General features: G+C 42.6%; 1 protein-coding gene across 1 annotated transcript in view; it reads right to left on the bottom strand.

Moving 5' to 3' along the window:
• Window positions 1-27380, bottom strand: part of LOC311059381 (protocadherin-15-like) — a gene marked incomplete at its 3' end in the record, with an annotated part of 341810 nt that overhangs the window by 95722 nt on the left and 218708 nt on the right. The window contains exons 19-21 of the mRNA XM_084077261.1: window positions 20848-20976; window positions 4049-4252; window positions 3552-3653 (exon numbers count right to left, since the gene is read on the bottom strand). Coding sequence (XP_083933387.1) covers window positions 3552-3653; window positions 4049-4252; window positions 20848-20976 — 435 coding nt within the window. The remainder of the gene's footprint in view (window positions 1-3551; window positions 3654-4048; window positions 4253-20847; window positions 20977-27380) is intronic.

The following is a 27380-nucleotide window of genomic DNA, read 5'->3' as shown; positions in this document are numbered from 1 at the left end:
TTTGGGCGGGTCCCCAGATGATTAGCTTAATGTGCAACATTGTTTTTCTCACTCAACAGTAAACAAACCAACATACAGTATACGTGTATACAGGGTATCTGCACATTTCTAAAGTGACAATTTAAGGACTTTTAAGACATTTTTAATTCTAAATTGGTAAAATTGTCAAATATTACGTAAGAATGACGCAAACGTTGTGAAAATAGCCGATCTACAAGCTTACAGCGCCTCGAAGCGAGTGAGATGTACCGAGTACATCTTTAATTTTGAGCACTTATCGAGTGAGGAAGCATTTGCAGAGTTTGCACACTCACTTGTAAACCTGTTATGCAAAGTAGCCATTTGGGTAATTGGCTCATGAATCGAGGGGGGGGGGGGGGGGGGCGCGTTCTAGCGTGCACACACGTGGGAACACTGGGGTGTCGCGTGAAGAGCATAATAAGAGCATGTCATGTTTGTGACGCCCACCTCTCCATAATAAGAGCATGTCATGTTTGTGACGCCCACCTCTCCATAATAACAGCATGTCTTGTTTGTGACGCCCACCTCTCCATAATAAGAGCTTTTTTTTTTCATTTTTGAGACGCCCGCCGTCGCCCCACGAGGGAATTTTAATATACCGTCTCTGTCGGGTGGAAACCTCATGTCCAAGTTACTTTTCAGGATTCACATTCAAAAATAGCAAAAGCAGCAGATCTACAAGCTCAAAGCACTTTGTTTCGTGCCACGTTTCGAGCTTGCAGATATACTGCTTTTGTGTGACACTGCAGTATGATCAAGTAGGGCGTTCATTTACGAAAAAAACACAGAAAGTTAAAACATGGTGATAAGAGGTTTCTGCCCGACAACAGCGATATAGGATGTCGATATAGAATTGGTGCATGAAGTGTTTTTTTTACGTAGACCACGATGCTTAGCAGCTGTATAATGGCCGGTCTCCTTGGCAGCTTTCGGTTCAGCGTTACAACGACAATACATTGGAACACGTTGTGTTCTGTTCACAATAGCAAACAAAAGGTGCACCTATAGTATATGACGCGCTCATGGGAACACATACGCACAGAGAGAGACATGGCCTTCAGTAAAAGAACATGTATCATTAACACCAACGCACTGAACATGACTACGGTACTCCATGCACCTATGACACAACGGACACAAAGAGACAGAGCGAAGGAGAATGGCACCGTTTTTATGTTACTGCATGTCGGGCAGAATCCATATCTTAACTTTTTGTGTTTTTTTTTCATAAATGAATGCCCTACTTGATCATACTACAGCGTCACACAAGAGCATCAAAAGTAGCAGATCCACCATCGACACGTTTCGAGCTTGTGGATCTGCTACTTTTGCCGTTTTTGAATTAGAAAAAGTAACAGCTTTGGACATATTGTGATTTCCACCCGACAGCGACAAAGTATTATCATTGGGCCATGCCCCCTGGTGTGAATTTATTTAGTCATCAAATAATCCCCAAAGGAAGGTGTTTGGTTGCCTCTCCAAGCATTAAAATGGCCGCCCTCCAAGTAAATGTTGGCCTCATCTGCAGGTCATCCGAGATAACAGTGGTCGGCCATTAGAGACAGTCTGATACATATATGCTGATGCATGTATATACTAACAGTAGATGTACATTCTGAATCGATACGGATAGATACACACAGAGGGGGGGGATGCAGACAATACATTCACTATCACCGAACCTCAGAGGGGTATTCAGCAAAGCTCGATATAAAGGCACGGAGATAATGAGAATGAATAAATTCAAGGCCTCTGGATCAAAGCGATAAAAAACGGCTTTCATTGTGAGAACCCTTGCAGGTAAAGGAGCGCGGATGCACAGGGAATCTGATTATTCACTGATATAATACCGTCTCCGTCGGGGGTAAAACCACACATATCCAAAAGCTTTTCAGGATTCAACAGTAGCAAACGTAGCAGATCGGCAAGCTCGAAACGCGGCACGAATTGTGGATCTGCTGCTTTCGATGCTTCCGTGTGACGCTGTAGTATGATCAAGAAGGGCGTTAACTTATGAAAAAACACAAAAAGTATGGAGGTTTCTGCCCGACAGAAACGATATATATTTAAAAAGTACATTTAGTACATCCGCTTTGGAGGGTCAAACTGTGTGTGTGTGAGTGTGTGTGTTACTCAGGCACTGGGGTTGAGTACTTCATCCACCACTGCACACGCCATACACAACTCAACCCCTCCCCCCCCCCCCAACTTTCTACCCACCCGTAACCACCACATCCGCCCCAAACTAAACCCCCATGAGCCTAATGCCTGACACTGAGACGGTTTCAATCAAGTTTCAACACTTTCCCTGGTTCGTGGAGCGTTACGTTAGTGATTGTCGAGGGGGTAGACACCAAAAATAAGACCCAAAAAATAAGTATAAAATGTGGTTGAGACTCCTGTCAAACGAACAAAATGTTTTGCTGCTGCCGGGCGGAAACTAAAATCCTAACTTTTCAGGAAATGAAAAAAAAAAAAAAAAAAAAAAAACCTGTGGAACCAATGGATCCAATTATTTTTTTGTTGTAAGCTCTTGTTTATACTTTTCATTGGTTTAATATTTGTTAAAACGCACAGACTGACTGACACATCGACAAGCTCACAGCGCGACACATCGCGACACGTTGTGAGCATGTAGATCGGCTACATTTGTGTGACACTGTCTATGCCAAAGTACTCCATTAATTTACAGGAATAAAGAAGAAAAAAAAACATACTTGTTGAAATATGGAGATATGAGGTTAATTCTGCCCGACAGCAACAAAAATCCAACATTCCGCTCTTTTACGACGATTTGAGAGAGCAGTTTATGTTTGATTCTTTAGTGCTTGCATGTGGAAATGCTAAGTGCTGCAGCCTGGGAGCATATGCCGTTTTAAAACTGCTGCCAAATGAAGTTAAAGGGTGGTAAAACTGCGTTGATGCAGCAGCTGCTGAACGCATCCTTGCTGCCCACCCATGAACAATAGAGAGAGAGGGATTCCTCAAGGTGGGGTCCGGGGACCACCGGAGGTCTAAAATGGACGCATATGGGTCTGTAGTGTACTGCAACTCTGAGAGTGTACAAATGGAACCAAATGGACCCTGCACGGGTCCATTTGGTTCCATTTGTACACCCTCAGAGTTAAATTAACACTGAAAATGTTTTCGTGTCAAATTGGGGGTCCTTGAAATTAAAACGGTTGAGAATCACTGAGCTAAACTAAACAATAGCGGAACCCCAATCTACATTGTAAACACCCCTGTGTTTATTCAACTCAAAAGGGTGTACAAATGGAACCAAAAATGTTCCATTTGGTTCCATTTGTACATCCTCTGAGTTACAGACCGGTAACTCCGATGACAGGCTTGATGTTTTTTCTCTCTGTAACGGTGGAGCAGTGCACTCCACCAGATGAATAGACGCTTGGATTAACAACGATCTTACAAACAGATGTGGAGGGTTTAACAGGGTTATCTTTTCGCACGGGATAGCCGACATTAAATCGGATGACAGGAGGAGAGACAGGAGAGAGGCAGACGAGACTCACGCTGAGCGTCAGGATGACGGTGCCCACGGGGCTGTTCTCTGACACGTTCACCACGTACTCTTCCTGGGAGAAGACTGGGCTGTTGTCATCAATGTCTGCCACCTGGAAATGGATAGATATATAAAATATAAAATAGGGATCGAGTGGTTCATTGATTCGTTGCTAGAGTATATACTTATTTTTTTATATATAAAGAATATTATTTAAAATAAAAGGTAATTCATAATTAAAACCCGGAAAAGCATCTGTGTCATTTTAGATTTTAGCGTTGGCTATTAAAAAATAGCAGATATGCAAGCTCACAGCGCGTCACTTCGTGCCGCGCTGTGAGCTTGTACACTGCTTTTTTTAAAAACATTTTTGAAACATTTTGAAAGTTTGAGAACTATTGATTTAGAAGGTATTTGTAGAACCGGCCTCAGGTCTTGATGGGTTAATCCTAAAAATGCATCAATAGAACATAATAGAACATAATCAGCAGTTGTATAGCTCTAGACCTGGATGTAGAGGGTGAGCATGGTGCGTCGGGGGTCCACCGCCCCGTCGGAGGCCTCCACCACCAGGTCGTATCGGCCCGTCAGCTCCCGGTCCAGCGGCACCAGCGTGTAGATGCTGCCGTTCTCGCTGATGGTGAACAGGTCCGGGGGGCTCACTATCCTGTAGAGGACCTCCCCGTTAGACCCCTGGTCTGGATCCGTGGCCTGGGGAAATAGGGGGGGGGGGGGGGGGCGGGGGGGGGTACAAACTTGAATGTTAATTTAGAACAAACATGGGAAAGTTCTCATTCTACTGCTCTGCCACCAAAATGCGGAATGCCCTGTGCATAGCAACAGGGTTTAGCAACATTTTTAGAATGAAACATAGAAGTTTTAGCCGTACTGTAGGTTAGGATTTAGAAGGCGTTTTGAAAATCCTCAGGTCTAAATGGGACAAGAACTATACTGAAGAATAGGACAAGAGATATTACTGTACTATTATTGTATGACTTCTTTTTTTTTTACGTAAATGACGTACCTCACGCTTGAGGGGTGGTTCTGGTTATAATAGAAACATAAAGAAAACAAAAAACATCCCAGAACTTCACAGGTTCTGGTCAGTTTCAGGTTAAGAGCCATAATAGAAAACAGCTAACTCCATTTTGACGCTTTTGCATTTTTTTCCCATAAATCAGGGCCATTGAACACCCTTTACGTCTGTGTGTTGGTAATAAAAAAGTTAAACAACTAAAAAGCGCTTTTGACAAAACCAGCTAACTCCATTGGATCCTCAAACTTTCTGCTAAGCCAGCTAACTCCACCGGAGTTAGCTGGTGTTGCTGACTGCAGGCTCCACCCCTTTTGACCTCCAACCTCATTGTGAACTTGGAGGTGATTGATTGATGTACTTTATTTAGTAAGGTTCTGGACAGTTTCAGGTTAAGAGCCATAATAAAGCCTGAATTCTCCCGTATGAGGACAAACTGGCACCGAGCAGTGACGTCTTTTTAAGAAGATTATTAGTTCCTTTGGGTGTGATCCATTACAGTTCTGCTTCATGTTCAGGCCGGGGCGGACAGCATTCAGACAAACCCACTGCTACACATGCCGTGACTGAACATTACTAAGCTGACTTTCCCCCTCACGCAATTTTAAATATCATCCTCTATTCTTCGTGTTGCAATTAAGTGTCTTTGTCAGGGACTAATCATTAGCTAAGTTCAAAAGGCCAGAAGCGTGCGTTCTTTTGCGCAAACTCTGCATTTCATCAAAGGGTGAAATCCTCGAACGCTACATCCTGTCCTGAAATGCACTTTATTCTTCATTCACGAGGACCCAGAAAATAAATAAAAAACACATCAGAGAGCTGGAAACAGCAACATCCTGTGATGTTCTACAGGGTGGGGGGAATAACTGTCGCCTTACAAATTCTTAATCCCTTGTGGATATGACAGCTCATTGGTATGCCAGTGGGTTTTGTGTGTGTGTGTGTGTGTGTGTGTGTGTGTGTGTGTGTGTGTTTCGGTATTCACACCAACAGACTCCGAAGCGATTTGTTGTAATTAAAAGACAGGGGTGTGTGTGTGTGTGTGTGTGTGTGTGTGTGTGTGTGTGTGTGTGTGTGTGTGTGCGCGCACACTTGCGGGCGTGCGTGTGTGAGAGAGGGAGAGAGAGAGAGAGAGCGAGAGACTGCAATTCAGCATGTTTAGTGGAGTAGGACTGGGGATGGGGATCGATTCTATGACGGAATCGATTCCAAAGTTATTGAGAATCGGAAATCAATACGGTTTTGTCTTATCAATTCTCTTATCGATTCTAGCGGGACCTGACGTGATGGCATGCCTCGAGAGACGAGAGTCACATCATTGACATCAAATGACTGGCACAAAAATGTTCTCATTCTAATAAAGCTTTTGACTTCTGTTGAATTGCCTGCCAAAAAGGAAGTTTTGGCTTGCATGCACACACCGCTTCAATGTTGTGAGCTTGTAAATCGCCTATTTTCGCTACTTTTGAAACATATTCTAAGTGAAAGTTAAAGTGGTTAAGTGTGTCTGTGCGTTGTATAAATATTGAACCAATGAAAAGTATTAACTAAATAATAACTACATTGGATCCATTGGAACAAGGGTTTTTTTTTTTCCCATTTCCGAAACATTAACGGTTTTGGACATGCAAGGTTTCCACCTGACAAACGATGAAAAAGGAAACGTAGTGCAACGAGGGGCAGAGGCAGAACGAGAATAATAAGAGAATAAACTGTACATGACTGCTGTGAGCCGCTCCCTGTTTGAATATCACACACAGCATGACCAATATTTAGAGACAAGATCGACCTGAAGATGAAAGTCTTCTGAGAAACACATGAAAAAGCAACATGTCAATATGCGCAAACAATAACATCCTAGCTGTGGGAGACCACACACGCACAGAAACGTCCCTCACAGCTCTTTGCTTTCTGAAATAAGGGCAGTGGTGTGTAAAGTACATTTACTCAAGTACTGTACTTAAGTAAAATGTTTAGGTATTTTTTTTACTGGAGTGTTTCCAATTTTCTGTACTTTTACTTCTACTCCACTACATCTCAGAGGAAAATATTATAATGTTACTCCTCTATAATGATATGAAAACTTTAGTTACTAGTTACTTTGTAGATTTTGATTATTATTACAAAACACACAAACCACTTCAGCCCTATATATATTTCGGCCATTTGAAAATGGCAGATCTATAAGCTCACAATGCGACGCATTGTGAGCTTGTAGATCAGCTATTTTCAAAAGATGTTTTATACATTTTGAACTTGTGAAATGGGACATTCTGCACAATGAGTACATTTTGATGCCAATACTTTTGGACTTTTACTTGTAACAGAGTATTTCTACATTGCAGGATTGATACTATTACTTAAGTAAAACATGTGAATACTTTTACCACCACTGTATAAGGGGTAATTCAGAACCCTGCAATCTTTCTCTGCAACATTCTAATGCAGCGGATGTGTGTATATGTGTACTGGTTTCTTTCAAAACTGGCCTGAAAAAAACATCTATCAGGAGACCACGAGGGGAGGTAAATGTAAATTCCCATCGATAGAAGGTGTCATTCACTGCAGCTGTTTTTCCTTTTCTCCTTTGTACATTGTGGTTTGTACTTGTTGATGGCATAGTATTATTGTGTACATTTCTTATGATATGGTGACGAATTGAATACACATGCAGGACTACAATGGAAACAAGTCCCCAGGACTTTTTTGTGTTATCCCTTTAGCCTTAATGTTTTTTTAAAAGCGGTTCCCGGCAAGGCCCTCATGAAAATCTTGAAAGTGTTCGCGGCCCACCCATCTTAACACGGCAGCCGTTCGGCCACATGCATTTTCAGAGCATGTCTGTTTTAATTGATCGCTTGTGTTCCGGCTTGGATCAATGTAACTAACGAAGTATACTTTAAGTTTCTATCTATTGGTAATCACAAACGACTAAACGACCAGATTGGGGGAAAAAAAGGGGTGAAAAGCAAACGCCAAGGCCGGAGGCAGAGCTTGCCTATCCTACATCAGGAAATCATAATTCAACCCTATCCGTGATCGAATTGTAAATATAAGTATAGCAGCATTACAGTAAAAATGTGCAATATAGTAGCTGAAATGTGGCATATTGATTATAGGCTATATATCAAACTGCCACAGTCTAGCCCGTTGGTTCTCAAAGTGGGGTCTGGGGACCCCCAGGGGTTCTTGGGGGGACACCAGGGGGTCCCCAGCAAAATTAGTTAATATAGCTTCACAATCATTTTAACCACTTTAACCATATTGTATACTTTGGCTATTCAAAAACGGCAGGTCTTGTCGATCTGCTATTTTTGAAAAATCTTGAAAATTTGTGCAAATCTTTGAATATATATTTAAAGCGAACATTTGTAACTCAAACCTTTGCTTCTGGGGGTCTCTGGAACAAAATATTTTGAGATGGGGGTCCGTGGCCAAATAGTTTGAGAACCACTGGTCTGGAACTAGATATTCCATGAAGCCAAAATGAACCAAGCCAGCAAATTAATGTTTTCTACATTTCCTCTAGCAAATTCATCAGTGCGTTTAACTTTGTCCAGATTAATGTTTTCGGTTATTTCAAGCAGCTGCTCGCTTATATTCCAGACCGAAAGTAGCCTGCACACTGCCTGCACTGTAAAACATTTGAAAGAATGAATTAGCAATGGAAAATAATTAGTAACAACGCATCGCACGGCAATGTCTTGTGAGTAATGGAACTGGGGGTACTTTCACTTTTGGTACTTTAAGTATATCCTTTTGTACTTTTACTAATACATAGCAAATGTTTCTTAAGTAAAAACTAAATTCTGAGTACTTCTTTCACCAATGCTGACCAACTACGATGGACATTGGAAGGAAAGCAAGACATTCCATGATTCATTGCACACACACATGTGCAATATGTTTTGGAGCTGCAATCCAATTATTTCAAAGCCAATGAATCAATTAATGATTCTGAATATGTCTGCATTCCACTGAGGACACACAGTTCTGTGCTTTGTGCCGCAAGCTTGGTTGGAGGCAGTTTCTTTCCTGGACTCGTGAAAACAGCACTTTCATTCCTCCTTTCAGATAAATTAAAAGTTAATTCAACCCTCTTGCATCAAAACAGGCTGAAACTCAAGTTATGCTGAAGTTTTAATAATCAGATATTCAATGTGAACAGAAATTAAAGAGCAAGACCACTTTGCCATGATGTAACTCCAAAGGTGGACAAGAAATAAAAAAATAATTGCTCCATTGATTAGAAATTGATCATTCTCGTAACAAACCACACCAACATGTCGCTGCTTGTATACTGTAACTGTATGAGTGAATGACATTAAACCCTCTTGAATCTGTTCGGGTAAATTGTGGGGTGAAGACTTCATTATGTCCAAAACTGTTACTTTTCACGTTTCAAATAACAAAATTGCCAACATTTTAGATACTTTCGTGTGACAGTCTAGTATGATCATATACTGCCATTAATTTACGAAAAAACACCAAAAGCTAAAATATGGAGAGAAGAGGTTTCTGCCCGACAGCAACGAAATACACGCCGCGACTCGCTGTGAGCTTGTAGATCGGCACTGACGACACTGACGCACATTCAAGTATAAATAAGCACACGGAAATGTACCATGCTATTTCCAATGCTTCTTATGCAGTGGGCCGACTAGTCATTTGCAATTACAGCTTTAATGTATTGTAATCAAAGATTGGAATGAATTATTATAGAGTAACTTAGCCGTGATCAAATGTGACACAATAATTATGCTGTCACTATGGTTAGTTAATGAGTCTGCAAAATAATAACACAGTGCTACCTCACATTATGTCACACTATTGCAAGAGTACCGCAATTTAGCCTGACAAAGTCAAGTGAAGTGGAACATAACTGTTCCCTCCAGACTAGGGCTGCATGATATTAGGTACACATGCGATATGCGATAACATCGTTGAATATGGTGACGATGATATGACTCGCGATAAGTAAACAGATGCTCAAGGTATACAGTTTTAATGTCTTCCTGCCATGACCCACTAAAACCGGGAGAGAATCAGTGTAATTTTAGATTTTTGCGTTGGATACAGTACATGCTTACATCTGCTATTTTTTTTTTAATCTTGAAAGTGTGGGAACTACTGATTTAGAAGGCATTTGTAGATCCGGCCTCACGTCTTAATGGGTTATGGTTTGCATAGAAGAGGGGTCGGTAACCTTTTTGAGATGAAGTGTCATGTTTTCATTTTCTTGATAGTCAGTGTGCCAAATCAACATTAACTTTAATTATGACACCAAATCAAAATGAAATATGTCCAACCGATTTGTCTGATTGTTGGCTATACATAATAGGCATGTAAAGGTATGAAGTTTTACAGTACGGTATGAAACTAAATAGTGCGGTATACAGTATTTCACGGTATTGAATATATATATATATATATATATATATATATATATATATATATATATATATATATATATATATATATATATGTTTTTATCTTAAAAAAAATAATACTAGGGCCCATCAAAAAAACAAAGAAAAACATATCAAAGTATCATTCTTTGAGATTTGTTTTCTATTAGTCTATGATATGAAGGCCTTTAAGAGCCATATGCCCACACAGTGCAATCTTATGCTCTCTCCCTCTCTGCCCATGGAAGAGGCAGTCCGAGTTGTCTGACATGCATTGTATTGCCTTGCCTTATATCAACTTTGTTAACATCTCGGACTGTGCTCAGCAGCCTCTCTGATTAGCTGACATAACTGCATGCTGCTCTTATGGTGCAGTTGACATGAATGCTAATCCATGTGTCCTCTAGTAGTTATTGACACATTACTGCTGCATGGAACAATGTAGCATCATGTAGGGCTGGGAGATCTGACTTCTAATCAATAGCACCATTATGTCTTGATAAGGATCAATGCATGATAAAAATAGCAGATCTAAAAACGTACAATACGCGATACTGCAACATTTGTCCTGTAGGCTATATCGGTTATTTTTGCAATTTTAGCACACCACCATTGACAACAAAGTATAATACATAATATTATGGATATATATTAGAATTCATTCATGTTGATGCGTTGATATACACAGTAAGAAATACAAAATATATATAAGAAATTGCTTTTCAGTTATTCGATTAAACTATGAGTCGATGGAATTGCATCCTTGCATACCATTATCATACTGTATACTACAGTGCACCGGTTCTCAAAGTGGGGCCCAGGGACCCCCAGGGGTCCATTAAGTGGTTCCAGGGGGTCCCAAGGTAAATGAGGAACGCTTTAAACACTTATTTGTGTATTAAGTATTTTTTGGGGGGTGAACTAGTCCTCCATTTAGACCTGGAGACCCATTACGTAACTATACCTTTCAACTTGGGAACCCAAATACAGCAACATATATTTTTTTAAATTTTTGAATAAATATTTGAAGTTTTTCAGAAAACTCAAGTCAGGATGTAGAAGGAGTTTTTAGAATTGGCCTCATGTCTAAATGGGTTGGGCCACTTTTAACCCCCCCCCCCCCCCCCTCAAAAGAAAGAGCATAGGAACATAAATATGGATATACAAGGTTTTCTGCCCGACGACAGCGATGAATACCAATGCATGCAGTCATGCTGTTGAGTGTGACAGCCTGGTAAAACGCTCCAGTGTGTTTGTGTGCATATAAAATGAGAACAGGTGGGGTACGCTTCCATTCAAGGCCATAGTGATAATCCACAATGCCTCAGGGGTTAGTATTAAGCTACTTAATGGCGTTATGTGTTTGCATTGACTATGCAGTCATCTTCAGTGGCATGCAGCATCTGTCTGCCTGCCGCTTATTGGTACACAGTACAATCCGGAGTGTGAATTTGACTCCAAATGCGAAAGAAATTACCCTTTTTCTTTTACACTTTAGAGATAAATTGATACTCAGGATTTGACTGTGTCTGTGGATTCCAGCCTGCAGGTTCATTCAGTGCAGTGTAAAATAACTCATTATCAGTAGCTTGTACATTTGCTATTTTTGAATAGACCAAGAATACAATAGAATTAAGCCCTATTTTATACCTAATTCATGCTTTTATTTTCATCTTAAGGACAGATTGCAGTGATTCTCCATATGCCGGTTTAGACCAGGCATCACTAAACCGCCTGCAGCTGGTTTAGAATGCAGTTGCACGTCTCCTCACCAGTGACCAAAAGGTACAGGACCACATCCTGGCCTTGCTCCATTGGCTCCCCGTTTTGTTTTAGAATTGATTTTTTAAACTTGTGTTATTTGTTTTTAAAGCTCTCCGTGGGCTGGCTCCAACCTATCTTGCCGACCTCGTACATCCCCACACTCCAACTCCATCTCCGAGGTCGGCTGAGCAGCTAACCGCTGCTCGTTCCCGATATGTAGGCGAAAAATAAAGCAGGGGTGATTGGTTCGAGCCTTTGACGTGGCTGGCCCCAGGCTCTAGACTAGCCTATCCCTCCATATTAGATTTGCCCTGTCAGTGCTGTAGATGTTTTTAAATCCTCCTAGTTGACCCTGGCCGTTGCTGTAACTTGTTTTTTCTTTTTGCCAAAATGCCTGTAAATGTTTCTGTAAATGCTTTCCTTTGTGCTTTGTTTGCCTCTTTTCTGCTGCTTCGAATGCACAGCACTTTAGTACAACCACGGCTGTTTTAAACATGCTTCACAAATTAAGTTTAAAGTTCTGATCTTACAGTGGCAACAACACCGGATTGAAATCAATTTACACTAAATGGAGAGGCATAGTCATGTAAACAATACATGAATCTTTTGAGGGTTTTTTATTTTAGTTTTGTAAACACATAATTATACTATCTACAGCCGTCAAATGAGAGAGAAAGAGATTCAAATTCAAATTCTGATTAAATTAGTTTTACACAACTTTAACATGCTATTCTTATTTGGGGAAAACAAAACAAAAATATTTAAGTGGCTCAGTGAAGGAAAATGTCTGCAAAATGTCTATTTTGTATTGGTATTTTGTGAAATGTAATGCCCAGGCTGTAGTTGTAAATATATCTACTGACAGCAGACTACATATCACTCAAGAAAAGTAAGAATTTAGGACAATATAGGGCCACCAAACTGCTCTACTTTTCAAAGAACTCTCAATTGAATGTAAATTTTCATTCCCAGAATGGATTTCTCAAGGAACATAAACAAACCAAAAAACGTCAATAGTTTCCCAGACACAGCTGAAGGGCATCCAAGCGCAAAAGTGAGAATTTCCACTTTTCTACTTTTCACTCCATCCAGGGAAAAAAAATGTCCCATTAACAATGGCATGGATTGCATTGATTATTTTTCCAGTGGGTAATTAACAAGACACATTCCGTAATATACATGTAGATGTTGCGTATAAGAAGCATTTCAAGTGTTAGAGCCATATATGTACGACTCTGTTGTTTCTCATTCTTGATGACGTCACTGCGTCTGCGGGGCGCGGTCAAGGCCAAGGCCAAGGGTTGCCTAGGTATTTAACAGGTTCAGTAATCAAGCGCAGGTGTTGCTTGTGGCAGAGGCACACAGTTTTAGACTGTGCTCCAGAGAACTGTGTTGGGAGGACTGTTTGGCTGTATTCCCTTGCATTTAAGTTTACGTTTTATTTATGTTTTGTATGCTGAAAGTGACGGAGAATAAATCACCCATTTTGCTAAAATCAACTTTACGGTTTGGACTTCAGTTTCTAACAGAGCGCACGTCTGAACTTATTACCTGGCCATAAGCATCCATGTAGTGTTGAAAAGTATAGGACTTTCTGACGTTACATTTAGGTCTAAAACTACCTCAGTTCAGGGTGATTTGTTTATTGGGAGCAAATCACATCAGCGAGGCTCGTTTGGAACGCGCACGGACAGGCCGTGTGTGTTTGTGTGGACGGAGGCGACGGAGCCACCACGGCGGAGACGGGGACCCACAGCGGACGATCAGCGGGCCACCAGCGGGCGGTCAGCTGCGAGGTGCGGTTCTGTGAGCGATCGCCACCCGGAGCTACAGGAGCGAACGGGGGACATCTGACAGACGACACCGCACGCCAGCAGCAGCCAGCCCAGCGGAGAGCGCGACTGGACCGGACCGCACGTTGGGTGCGCACCATCTCCGACCTACAACACCACAATCTCGTACACTGACGGACGTCAGTGTGTTGGTCAGGTACGATTAGCGGCGCAGCGCCGATAAAACAATGGCCATTGTAAAAATGTGTGCACACTAACATAAACAAACCCAATGCATTGGTAACAAGCGCCTTAAAAAAGACATTGCGCGTTAAGGCGTATTGTTTGGACAAGACTGTGTATTGCGGGAGGAGCACGGAACATTGACTTTATTTATTTATTATGGAGAAAGGGGAGGCGCAAGTTTGCGCTGATGAAGAGGTGGAACTTGAGGTTGGTGGTGATGGGGCTTTGGGGAAACGCATGGTAAAAATTACACCCAAAGCATGGTTGGAGAAAATTGATGGTTTGGAGAAGGAGCGAAAGGCTAAACTGAATAAACTTTTGAAAATTAAGGAAGACATCATTGCCTTGTTTAAGGAGCAAAATGCAAATGAGGCAAATTATATATTTCGCACATCATTTATGGGGTTATATGGTGAAGCCAAAAAGGTTCAAGGTACTTTAATGGGTTTGCTGCCTGAGGCTGAAGCAAAGAAGCACCAAACATGGTATGATGCAAAAATGTTGAATTTTGATGGGTTCATCGAGGCTGTGAATGAAGGCAGGTTTACATGCAAGGTACAAGGTTCCCCTGGTGGTGATGATGATGGTGATTTTGATGATGATGATGGTGATTTTGATGATGAGGTTGACAATGATGGTTTTGTTGCCGCCGGCAACGGTGAAAATATTGATGAAGTTATTATTGAGCCCCATGACAGCATTTCAAATGTTCCTTCCGTTGTTGCATCCAAAGCTCATTCAAAACACCATAAATCCACCGCTTCAAGTAAAAAGTCATCCACCTCATCTGCACGCATAAAAGCAGAGGCGGAAAAGGCCGCACTCGTGGCTCGTGCTGCTGCACTAAAGGAGGTGCATGTGGTGGAGGAACAGGCTGAAGCTCTGAGGAGGAGAAAGGAGGAGCTGGAGCTGAACGCTCAAATAGCAGCCTCTGATGCCAAAATATCAGTCTTCCAGGAGGCCAGTGTTACTGGCAGGAAATCGGATGGTATGGAGTCCTATTTCAGGAAAGGTGCTAAACCTAAAAGCGTGCCTACTTTCGGTAAACAGCAATCCTCACAACAGGTTCAGCCACCGCCAAAATATGTCACATCTGAGCATCACAAAGCCAAGGATGCAGCTCGTAAGAATCAACAAAATAGACCACCATTTCACACATCAACTTGGAAGCCTGTGGAAAGGCTAACAAGGCAAAAATTACCCCATACAGCTCTATCATCTTCTCAAGGAGATCTCTACAATATATTTCAAAGGCAAAATGAAATGATGGCACTGCTTGTGCAAACACAAGCCTCTCAGTCCCTACCTCAAAGACAAATTCCAGATTTTGATGGTGATCCTTTGCAATTTCGAATATTCATAAAGGCTTTTGAACATTGTGTGGAGGCTAAAACCAATGACCGGGGCGACTGTTTGTATTATCTTGAGCAGTTTACTAAGGGACAGCCAAGAGAGCTGGTACGCAGTTGCCTTCATATGCCCCCGGCGAGAGGTTATGTTCTGGCCAAAGACTTACTCGAGGAGCATTTTGGGAATCCATTAAGAGTAACGGCAGCTTACATGGACAAAATCATGGCTTGGCCAAATGTCAAGACAGAAGATGCCAAAGGTCTCCAAGCGTACGCACTGTACTTGCGGCAATGTTCGAATGCTATGGAGGAACTGCAGTATTTGGAGGAGCTAAACATGCCGACTAACATGAAAGCTCTCATACAGAAACTCCCGTACAAGCTCAGGGAACAGTGGAGAGGTAAAGCATGTGACATCGTTGACAAGCAAAAGAGAAGAGCTCGCTTCACAGACATTGTGAAGTTTATTGAACTACAGGTCAAAATCACTTCCGATCCTGTCTTTGGTGACATCCAAGACACTCCTCTGGTTAAAGGAGAAATTAAACCAAAAACTCAACCTCAAATAAAGTCACTGTACAAAAACAGTTTTGCAACTCATGTGGCAGTTAATGATGAATCTAAAACAGAGCCACACCAGAGTAAGTTGCATAGCACCTGTCTGTATTGCACACGTGCGCACGTATTGGACCAATGCCCAGAACTGGCCACGAAGGCCCACCAAGAGAAGGTGGACTTTTTAAGGGAGAAGGGCCTGTGTTTCGGTTGCCTGTGCACAGGGCACATGAGCAGGTATTGCGACAGGCGCATTACTTGCTCGCACTGCAACAAAACACACCCCAGCGTGCTACATATGGAGAGGAAGGAGGTGGAGAGCAGCCTGGAAGATACCGAAGTGACAACAATAATATCAGATTGTTGCATTACAACATCCACTTGTGGCCATACAGGGGCTGGCAACCACGGCATACTTCCCATCCTGCCTGTACAAGTGAAGTGCTCAAAGGGCAGCAAAATTGTCAAGACATATGCTTTTCTGGATCCAGGAAGCACAGGTACTTTCTGTTCGGAACAGCTGGCAAACAAATTGAACATGGAAGGCCAAAGAACAAAAATCAATTTGCGCACTGTGGGTCATAGTAAGACGGTACCTAGCTACATGGTGAATGGCCTGCAAGTATCTGCATTTACTGGTAGGCTTTTCTTCGAACTTCCTGTCGTATTCACCCAAAAGGAAATGCCTGTGTCTACTGACAACCTGATCAGTGAAGAGGAGCTGGATAAGTGGCCTTATCTCCAAGGTATCCAGATCCCTCGAATATCAGCTAATGTGGACCTGCTAATCGGTACCAATACCTCCAAGTTAATGGAACCGAGGGAGGTGGTTAACAGCCATGGGGAGGGACCCTATGCTGTCAGAACCCTACTGGGGTGGATAATCAATGGTCCTTTACAGGGTAAGGACCTGCATAGTGGGAGTGGTTGCCCCACGGTTACTGTTAACTGCACAGTCAGTAGCCAGTTCAATGAACCATCAGCAGACTCAACTATCACTAAGAAGAAGAGACGAAGGGCAGCAGCTGTCAGGGAGGTCAAAGATCAAGTTGACCCGCCAACTTGTGAAGTGCTCTCTTCCTCTGGGAAAAAGGGCCAGAAGGAAGAATCGGCTATTGGGAAGAGTCCCGAGCTGAACAGGGTGGTGCAAGAGCCACTCAACGCAGAAGAGCACAAAAGACCTGCCATGGCTAAAAAGCCAAAGAAGGCCAAGAAGCCCGCCGCCAAGAAGGCAGCAGCAAGAACCCAAAGTAGGAGAAAGAAAGGACGATGGCAGAGCTCAAGAAAGAAAAGGCTCAAAGCAGAAGACACATGAGGAGCTAAAACAGGTCTCTGACTTCATCCTCCTTAAGGGAAAAATGGAGACTTAAAGGATGTCAAATCTAACAAACAGAAGACTGAAGGGAGAGCAAATAATAAAAGTGGATTGAGAAAAGTGCCCAAACTAAAATCTGGTACAGATTTAAACCCAATTTTGAGTTTTTGGATTTGCAATTGAATATTGCCTGAGTTTATAACCTGTATTTTGGTTTCTATGGCTCTTTGTGAATTTTGTTTTAATTGCTCTGTTTTTTTCCACCAGTAGCAATTAGGGGCTGGTGTGTTAGAGCCATATATGTACGACTCTGTTGTTTCTCATTCTTGATGACGTCACTGCGTCTGCGGGGCGCGGTCAAGGCCAAGGCCAAGGGTTGCCTAGGTATTTAACAGGTTCAGTAATCAAGCGCAGGTGTTGCTTGTGGCAGAGGCACACAGTTTTAGACTGTGCTCCAGAGAACTGTGTTGGGAGGACTGTTTGGCTGTATTCCCTTGCATTTAAGTTTACGTTTTATTTATGTTTTGTATGCTGAAAGTGACGGAGAATAAATCACCCATTTTGCTAAAATCAACTTTACGGTTTGGACTTCAGTTTCTAACAGAGCGCACGTCTGAACTTATTACCTGGCCATAAGCATCCATGTAGTGTTGAAAAGTATAGGACTTTCTGACGTTACATCAAGGATAGGCTGGAGTAAAGCAACGGCATTAAAATTCACTGGGATCCAGCTTGGAGATGCTAGCTATATATTTCTGAAAAAAATAAGAAATAAAACACAAATAAAACCTAAAAGGTCTCAAGAGGTTGTGCTGCTCCGACAACCAAGCAGAGCAAAGTAGGTTGAACTTTGAGTAACAGTGCAATCCTTAGAGCCTTGCCTTCCGAGCGGAAGAAAGAACAAAATACAAAAGGTAAAAAAGAAAATAAGAAGTGCCTTCAAAGTGGAAACATTTGGCCCACGGGTAGCGCTAGAGGACAGGCCATTAGGTCACCAAGTAGGGTTCATCCTCTATCTATGCCCTTGCCCAGAGGATGCATTACCAACACTGCTGTGCACATCCACATGCTCCCTCGAGTCTAGGGAGCATGGCATGGCAAATAAATCGTTTTTCAGAGAAAAGAAGGAAAAACTTTTAACAGGGAAAAGTAAAACGTTGAGAGAAACCTAGGAAAAAGTGGTCGAGAAGAAGCATCACCAGGCAGCAATTCCAGTGCTGTTGGTCTACATTGGTTCACTTTTAAAAGACTCCACTTTGAGAACCACAGATTTAGACATTCTGGATCTATGAATATTCAAATAATATGCTAATGACCTCGTTGCGTCTCGCCCACCACCACTATACTGCTCAAAGCAAAGTGGCACGTTGGACCAAGAAAGATGTGTTTGTGGGATTGGTGACATCATACAGCCGGCGCAGATTTTTGAGGAAGTGCAGAGAAGCTCCCACATCCAGTGGAAGAATGTAAATGTGATGTGAACGGCTGCTCTGGTTTTAAGGTTTGAACATACACTGAATAGTCAGTCACCATGTCTCCAAGATGTTTTGACTGGAGGGGAACTTTAAGAACAAAATTAAAAGGAGGGGGATCAAAGATGAAAGATTGCATGAATGGAAGAGAGGAAAAAAAAGACACTGTTTACTGTATGTCTTATTATGTGTGCTGCTGTTGACTGTTAAGCCCGAAAGGGTGCATGATTGAGAAATTCAGAGCATGGATCAGAAAAGGGGGAGGATATACATACAGTACAAAGAGCATATGAATGTAATCAGTGTCGGCCCTATGGGGGGGCATTGGGGGGCAATGCCCCCCCAGATTAGACTTTGTGCCCCCCCAGTTCAGATTGGCCAGATGTTTTTATTTTTTAAATTGTTTTCAAGCAGCGCAGCGCAGCGCAGCGCAGTATAGCCTGCCTTTTTTTTCTCCCGCTGTGGAGTCTGTGCCTGTGGAGATGCAATGCCGACATTACATTAAAGACATTATAGGCCTAATGCTGTAATTGTATTTGTTGTTGGTGCATATAGGGGCAAGGTAAATGAACCGAATTAACCGAAATAGAGTTACAAAACACCCCAAAAAAGTAAAATATCCATCCAATAACCGGAAAAAATCTCGCGCCGGCGCTTCGCGCCGGCGCGCACGGGTCCCTCACGCACGCGCGCTGCGCGCGCGTGCGTGAGGGACAGGCAGGTGCCCCCCCTAGAATAATTAATGCCCCCCTGCTTATTACTGTCTGCAGCCGGCACTGAATGTAATCTGCATCGTTTGGAGGTCTTCAACTGTCATGAAAATGATATTGTTTTACTCCCAACGTATTTAGTGGTTAACTTCTCTTCACTGCGGTTGCCGGTGAATTTATTTAAAGATTTCACTGCCCTGCAGACAGACATTGTAGATATGCTGGTCCCGTATGAGCGTGAGAGCAGCCCTTAACGCTGCATCTACACCAGACTTTTAAAAGCGAGTGCATGCGTGGCGCGTACAGCGCGTTTGTTTAGATCCAATTGATATCAATTATACCGGCTACACCAGGCGCGCGGATATGCGAGTCCCGCATACGCAGGCTTTAAAATATGACTGGATCTAAAAGTGCGTGTGTGCGTGTATGTGCGTGTGTGCGAAAATTCTCTGGTGTAGATCGGCCGTAAGACCCTAGGCCCATTGTTGGGCAATATGGCCTTTGCAGCCCGGGCACTCAGGCTCTGGAATGCCCTGCCTGAGGATCTAGCAAAAGTCAGTGTCGTCTTTTACATCACTTCTGAGAATCTACTTTTATATTAACACTTTTACATTGTTTTTATTGCCTCTTCTAGCCACATTTATTTCCTGGTATACATTGACTTGGTAACCCTGTTTCTAAAAGCTCTTTACAAATAAAGTGCCCTCTAAAGGGGCCGTGTCCACCCAGGTGTTTCATTCCTGAGTGCAGTTTAAGTTTTGAATAGTGTTCAATTGGAACGCTGTGCATTTACGCTGTACTGGAAACGCCAGTTGCATGACGAGGCAGCTGAGTGTTTATTCTGCACTGCACATTAACGTCTGCCTTTTTGATGTGGGCACCCAGAGTTTGTATATGTTCTACTCTGGCTGTTCGGAAGAGTTTCTAGGACAGCGCCTTGTGTTTTCAGCAGGGGGAAAACGCTTTGGTGGACACACAGCCTGAATGCTCCATCTGTGGCAGCTGGCAAAGTGGCCAGGCTGGGTTTGGGACTCCTGGCCTGAATAGTTATACCAGTCCCACTATGGATGTTAACACATGTTGTATTATGCTTTTTCATTTAGGCAACAATAATTCTAAAGAGAACTTAACAAAAGGCAAACGTCTACCTCTGTTGAGCTTACAAAAAGGCAGTAAGAAGAAAAGAATGTTCCATGCATCTCCCGTTGAGCTGGCACATATATGCATGCACACACAGGATGTCTGCCTGAATCCTTCTGTGATTAATCCACTGTCAAACAGCAACCGCAATTAATCTACGACAGTAATTAGAAAAGTCTTGCTGCCCGGCAGAGCTGAACCAGGGCCAGTCAACAGGGATGGCTGCTGCTGCTGCTTGGGACAAATCTGCCCCAATGTAGTTTAGCTAATTTATGTATTAGCACATTGTAAATGTGAAGAAACAATACATTTCAAAAGAAAACAAGTTGAATTTTAAGATTTAAGATTAAAAGTAAACCATGTAAACCAACTGCACCGGAATTGCTGCCTCATGATTTGAACTGGACACTCGTGGTAACGGAAATATTGTTAATCGGTCGCGTTCAATACGACTTCACAAGAAGAAAGTAGTGCCGTTACAATATTGCCTGAAAAACCTGTTTGAATGAAAACTATTTAGTTAAGTGACAAGTGTTACTCACCGTGACTCGACCCACGAACACACCTGCCTCCTCCTCTACAACGGTCAGATTGGTGGGTCGCGCGGGGTCAAACGTGGGGTCATTATCATTCACGTCAGTGACCACCATGAGCACCGTGGTGGTCGAAGTCTGAAAAAATAAACGATTGAAACAAACAAATTATTTCAGGACACGTACACCAGAACCCTGTTGAGAAGGTATAATTCAAGGACACATTATCATTAGAAATGCTTTTTGTTTCTTAGATCAGTGGTGTCAAACTAGCGGCCCGTGGAATGATTTGGGGGGTAAATGAAAAAGAACAGTGGAGGCAGCGGGTAACCATCCGGTGTGTGAAAGCACCTGCCACACCGCGGCGCCCACCATTCCTCCCCCCCCACCTTTTTTAGGTTAAGACAGAGAGAATCAGGGACCTTGAAGGAGATTTTTACAATGATTGTTTTTATTTTTATGCATTGTGACCTTTCAAAAACATTGAAAGTAAAAGTGAAAGTAGTTCAGTGTGTCTGTGAGTTTTATGAATATTGAACCAATGAAAAGTATTAACACATTGACTGCCAAAAACGGTCCGGACCGTTTTTCATAATCCAAACGAGGAGTGCCGAAAACGGTCCGGACCGTTTTTGACCCAATTTTATTTTTATTGGGATCATCCAAGGAGTCTCTGAGAAGGAGAGGCCGGATATGGATCCATGTCAAAAATGCTTCCGGTTGGCCTCTCCAATGTTAACTCCTTGACTAAAAGCTTAATACTGTATCTCCATTTCTTTTTAAAGTGTCGGAAGCGAGCCGTTTTCGATCGGCGATCACTCTGCAATGGAGGATCGTGTCAGAAATATTATTGTTCCAGGCGTTAGTCGGGACCCTCCGCCGTTTCGCACGCACGCTTGTTTACATGCACTTCCGCGTCGGGGCTTCTACAGCACGAAACGTATCAACGCAAGTTGATGGAAGAAATGCAGGCACTGAACGTATAATATTTTAATACCTCTGGCACCCGATGTGTTAACAAGAGCTTGTGTCAAAATAATAACTACATAACTACACATTGGTTCTTTATTTTATTGCATTTCCTTAACCTATTAGGACCCAAGGCCGATATTACAAATGCCCTCTAAATCAGTAGTTCTCAAACTTGTTCATGACAAGGACCCCCAAATGGATAAATATATTTGGCTGTGGACCCCTTTTTGAAAAGGTTTTGTTCCAGGGAGGGACACCCAGAAGATTTGTGTTAAAACATTTAAAATTATTCAAAATGTTTCACTTTCAAGATTTTTCAAAAATAGCAGATATACAAGCTTGTGAGCTTGTAAATCTGCTATTTTTGAATAACCAACGCTAAAATCTAAAATTACAGATTCTTTCCTGGTTTTAACGGGTCAAAAGGAACACGTTTAGACGTACTAGGTTTCTGCCAGACAGCAATGAAATGTGTTTAATGTTATCATGCAAGACAGTTGTTGAAGTGGGCCGGTACTCACAGGTACGGTGCACCAGTTCTTCTGACTTTTGCCCTCCTCAGTGCCCTTATTACTTCTAATTGTTTTATACATGTTGGGTAGGCTGTGAGCAATTCATTGCGCACTCCGTTACCAAGTGCCCCCAGCGCTCTTGAGGCTGCTCAACCTTTTGCCACGACCACCTTGACTGAGGAAATCCCGTGGAATGATGGATTTCATTTGGACCAAACTATTCCCTGAGTTTCAGATGTTGGATACAGTGATTAATCGCCAAGTGTGAGGCCAAGAAGAATCGCTACAGAAGAAGTGAGGGGCTTTAATGAACGGCACAGTAGTACTTACAAGAACATTTCCGCCCCCCCCCCTCTCTCATCTGGGTAAGATCAAAATATCTCTTGCATAATGCTGGCCTGTTTGGAAACGTGGGAACGTATTACTCTAATTTGGTGTGGCTTCTACTTGGAAGAAGTGTCCTCTTCTTTTACAAAATAGTGGTAGTGGTAGTGGTACTAAAACGTGGGAGACTGTCTATGGGTGACTGTAATTGGTAGTTGGTTGTAGGTCTAACCAATTGCGTCCAGAGCCATTGTTTTGATCCCGCCCCTTGGGAAAAAAATGTTCCACATAGAAGCACCAGACTCATATCCACGGAGTGATATACCGTAGTCTGGCTACGCAAGGCTAACTGCAGCCTACCTATTACTTTAGTAACTGATTGAGTGATGACACCCACTGACTCTGACCTACTTGAGGGTTCCAAAGCCATACGCCTGTAACCTGATGAAGCCCTACATGGGCCAAACGTTGTTCACTTTTGGTTAAATAAATACAAAAAGACGGGAGAGCAGTTTATCGTGTGCGGACATTCCCTTTTTCTTCACTTGATTATTTTTGGGTCCAGCATCCTGTTTAAAAAACTATGGGGATGTGCATATCCTACCTTTGTTCAGTGCATTTGTAGCCTACTATCCTATTACTATAAAATGTGTGTCCTTCGACCAATCGATCTGAACTTGCACGTGGGCATTGACCATTGGCATTACGAAGGAAGTGAGGAAGCCAATTCTTCACTTTCCCCAAATAATTTAAGCCGTCTATTAGCATTTTTATATACTCTCACTCAGTAAGAGAGAGACTGTTGTGGGTGGAAATACCCTCATCCATATTTTCTCCTCAGGGGGTTTGACCACCAATAGATCTCACATTGCACACAGGCATGAAACATTGGCAGATGCAGGGAGAGGAATGTTCACATTTCCCAAATGGAAGCTGTTTATTAGTATTCTGCAAACTCTCCCTCAATTAAGCCTGCTGAGGGAGGAGACTAGGGGATAGTGATTTACGCCGGTAGCAGTGCCAGAGTTCACTCTTTTATAGTATTATATCGTCTCTGTCGGGTGGAAACCTAATATGTCCAAAAACTTTTCAGGATTCAAATTCAAAAGTAGCAAAAGTAGCAAATCTACAAGCTCAAAACGTCGTTTCACAACGTGTTTTGAGCTTGCGGATCAGCTACTTGTGATGCTTTTGTGTGACGCTGTAGTAGGGCGTTCATTTACTAAAAAAAAAACACAAAAAGTTTTGGATAGTACAGTGAAGAGTGACAGGAAACAGGGAGAGAGAGACAGGGAATGTGGAACTGTCAGGGTACATTAGAGCCTATATCTGGAATGTACTTTAAACACTAGGCCATGGGGGCCTGAGGGCTTGTTCTTTTGCAGGGACAAAAAGAAAGAATAGGCTTTATGCAAAGCAGCCATATTGTGAAGAAATTCACAGGTGTTGCCAATGATACTAATGAAGGCTCAGTTCCATTCTGGTCAAACAGAGTCAGGGTGCTGATACTGTGCATATTGGCTCACTGGAAACACTTTGCTACACCAGTGGGTCTAAAATTGGGGTCCAGGGACCCTCATGGTTCCTTGAGGGTGTTCCAAATGGCCCCTTACGGGTGTGTAACTCTGAGACTAACTCTGAGAGTGTACAAATGGTTGATTAAAAAAAAATGTTTTACTTGTTTATAAAGCTATCAATGGTCTGGCACCTTCCTACCTCTATGACTGCCTGCCTAGATACGTTCCAAACCGCCCCCTCAGGTCTTCTAGTACTGGCCTAGTCGAAGTGCCTAAAATGTCATATAAAAAAACACGGTGAAGCAGCATTCTGCTTCTACGGGCCGATGGCTTGGAATAAACTCCATTACACCTAAGACAGGCACCCTCTGTGGATGGCTTTAAAGCACAGCTCAAGACTTATTTCTTTACTCTCGCTTTTAGTTGATTCGTTTTCTAAATCTCTGTGTTGTTATTCATGTCTTCATTGTTTTTGCTTGATTCACTGCCTGGTGCTGCATGCGTGCACACAGAGGAACGTTAAGCCACAAAGTCACATTTCAACCAATCAGGCCCGTGACCTAAAAGGAGTTTGACACCCCTGTTTTAGATCATTTTATTGTGCGTAACTAAAATGTAAATGAAAACATTCAAATGTTTAACGGGTAGAGAATTATATTCTTCAATACATGAAAAGATTTATCAAATCAAATCGACCCATTGACTTACTATGTATTCAAATATATCAAAATAATTCCATACAAATCTTGCAGGAATGTCTTTAAATTATTAGAAGTAAATAACATGAAGAATTTGCTGTGGCGATATCTCAACAAGCAAGTAGAGTCAATATGGTATTTATGTATCTGGGGGTGTTTTGAAAATATGCTGCATATTAGATTTCTTGGAAAACCTTTTGTTATTGCAAATGTCCAAAGGACACTCCTCCGCGCCATGCAAGATAAATACCTCCCGCAAGACGCTCGCTCGGTCGTTTGAAGTCGTCCTCGGCTGATGAGGCATTACAGAGGAGAACGGCGGGGGGAAATGACCTAGTTAATGTCACCTTCAATCTCGGCCCCCCTCGTCTTCTCTGGGGGATTGCCATTGTCGCTCGCCTCTGTTCCATCTTCTGAAACGCTACATAATCAGCTCTTTCACGGATGGACTGACATAGCCAGCAACCGGTGTCCGTGGCTTGATCTCCCCATCGCCCTCCTCTTTCATTTGGTGGTGTGGTGGTGTGGTGGTGCGGTGGGGGGTGATTTAACTTTTCGGTCCGAATGGGACGAGGACTAGGACACGCCAGGAGGATATGTGTGTGCAGCGATGTGAGCGAGCACCTTTCAGCGTTTCATTTTGTAAAGAGTTCTGACCTACAGTAAAGCAGTGGTTCCCAAAAAGTTTTTTGGGTCGCAGGTCAATTTGTATGGTTCGCACGCAAGTAATAATTTTAATTTTGTTTACGTTTTTTTTTTTTTTATCATTATTTTTTTATCCCACGATTTTGGAATAATTTTTCAACCGGTGCCAATTATCTAAGTGATCCTTGGCACTACACTCCCCCCGCCAGCCTAGGGAGCCTAGAGCCGAGCTCATGCCTCCTTCAATGCATGAGAGCCAACTGACAAACTTGTCACCTGACAGGGGGGAGTTTCCCCGGTTGGACGTAGCGCGTGGAAGGAACACGTTATTCCAACCAGTTCCTTTCCCCTCCATCAGGCGCCCCGGCTGTCATGGGGGAGGCGGTATAAGCGACCATGATTACTACATGTTTTTGTGAGGGTATTAACTACCCTAGGAGACACGGGGAGAACATGCAAACTCCACAGAGAGTGGGCCCTTTCGCCAACCCCACCTGGGGTACGGGCGCTGATGACGCAGAGAAGACACGCCCCCAGCGCCCACGGCGGGAATCGAACCCAGGACCTTCTAGCTGTGAGGCGACAGCGCTACCGACTGCGCCACCGTGCCCCTTTTTGAACGTTTTTATAGATTATTGTTTCAAAATATTTCCTTTTCTTTTTCAAAAATAAATATGTAATTCCATGAATCTTCATCTTTTTGTGTTTTTTCGAAAATTAACGCGACACTTGATCATACTACAGCGTCACACAAAATTGATATATTTTTTCATTTGAATCCTGAAAAGTAACTGTTTTGGACAGAGACTATATATACAAAAACATATCTTTTGGGTCTCGAGAACCCCTCCCTGCCCTAATAAGGTCAATGAGGTCCTCACTGTTTGCGGGGCGGGTCACTCCTACCCAGTGTGAGCATCCCACTGCTTCTGCTGCAGCAGCAACGCACCGGCCAACCGTCAGTCTGAGGCTGATTAATGAGCTGCTATTATTTATTTATCATGTGGAGGAGAAGAGGCAACGGTTCTGTGTGAAGTGAACTCTCCTCCTCACGGTCCTCGCCTGCACGCTCTCGCACATGCAAGGCCTTTCAAGTGACAAACCCTGGAAGCCACAGGCTGTTATTAATCATGTGTTGCCTCGTCAGAGAGAGAGAGAGAGAGGGACAGAGAGAGAGAGAGAGAGAGAGAGAGAGAGAGAGAGAGAGAGAGAGAGAGAGAGAGAGAGAGAGAGAATATAGCAATTGACCAGGATTTGGAATTAGACGTAATCTTTGTCACTCGTTATCAGGTTTGTTTTTTGTTTTCTTGACCACCATGTTTAAGGATGTCATTTAGATAGCATGTTATCTAAACAGATGTTTATGGGATCCTATAGTTTCCTATTATGTGCAGATTGCTACTTTGATAGTATATCATTTTTAGACTGATGCTAGGTTCTTGGTTTACCTGGGATCCTATAGTTTATTACTGAGGCACTACACTGTCTCTCTGCATTCTACTATATGTGATTACCTTGCTTATCTTGCTTATTGTAAGTCACTCTGGATAAGAGTGTCTGCTACATCATTGGTTCTAAAAGTGCGGTCCGGGTCCTTGGGGGGGTTCCCCAGCATATTAGTTAATACAGCATCACAATCCCTTTGGCTATAAAAAAAAAACAGATATACAAGCTCATGGCGTGTCACCTCGTGCCGTGCTATGAGACTTGTTTTTTTAATCTGTTATTTTAAAAAACATCTGTGAATATATATAGGCTATATACACATCATTATTTTTAAGATGACATTTTTTCATAAAAAAATAAAAATTGCTTCTGGGGGTCCCTGGCACAAAATATTTTTCAGATGCGGTTCCGCAGCCAAATACATATTA

This window comes from Gymnoscopelus microlampas (assembly GCF_963454915.1).
Source record: "Gymnoscopelus microlampas genome assembly, chromosome: 13".
In the NCBI taxonomy this organism is placed as follows: domain Eukaryota; kingdom Metazoa; phylum Chordata; class Actinopteri; order Myctophiformes; family Myctophidae; genus Gymnoscopelus; species Gymnoscopelus microlampas.
Note: the sequence above shows the minus strand (reverse complement) of the source record. Positions and strands in the feature narration are given on the sequence as shown.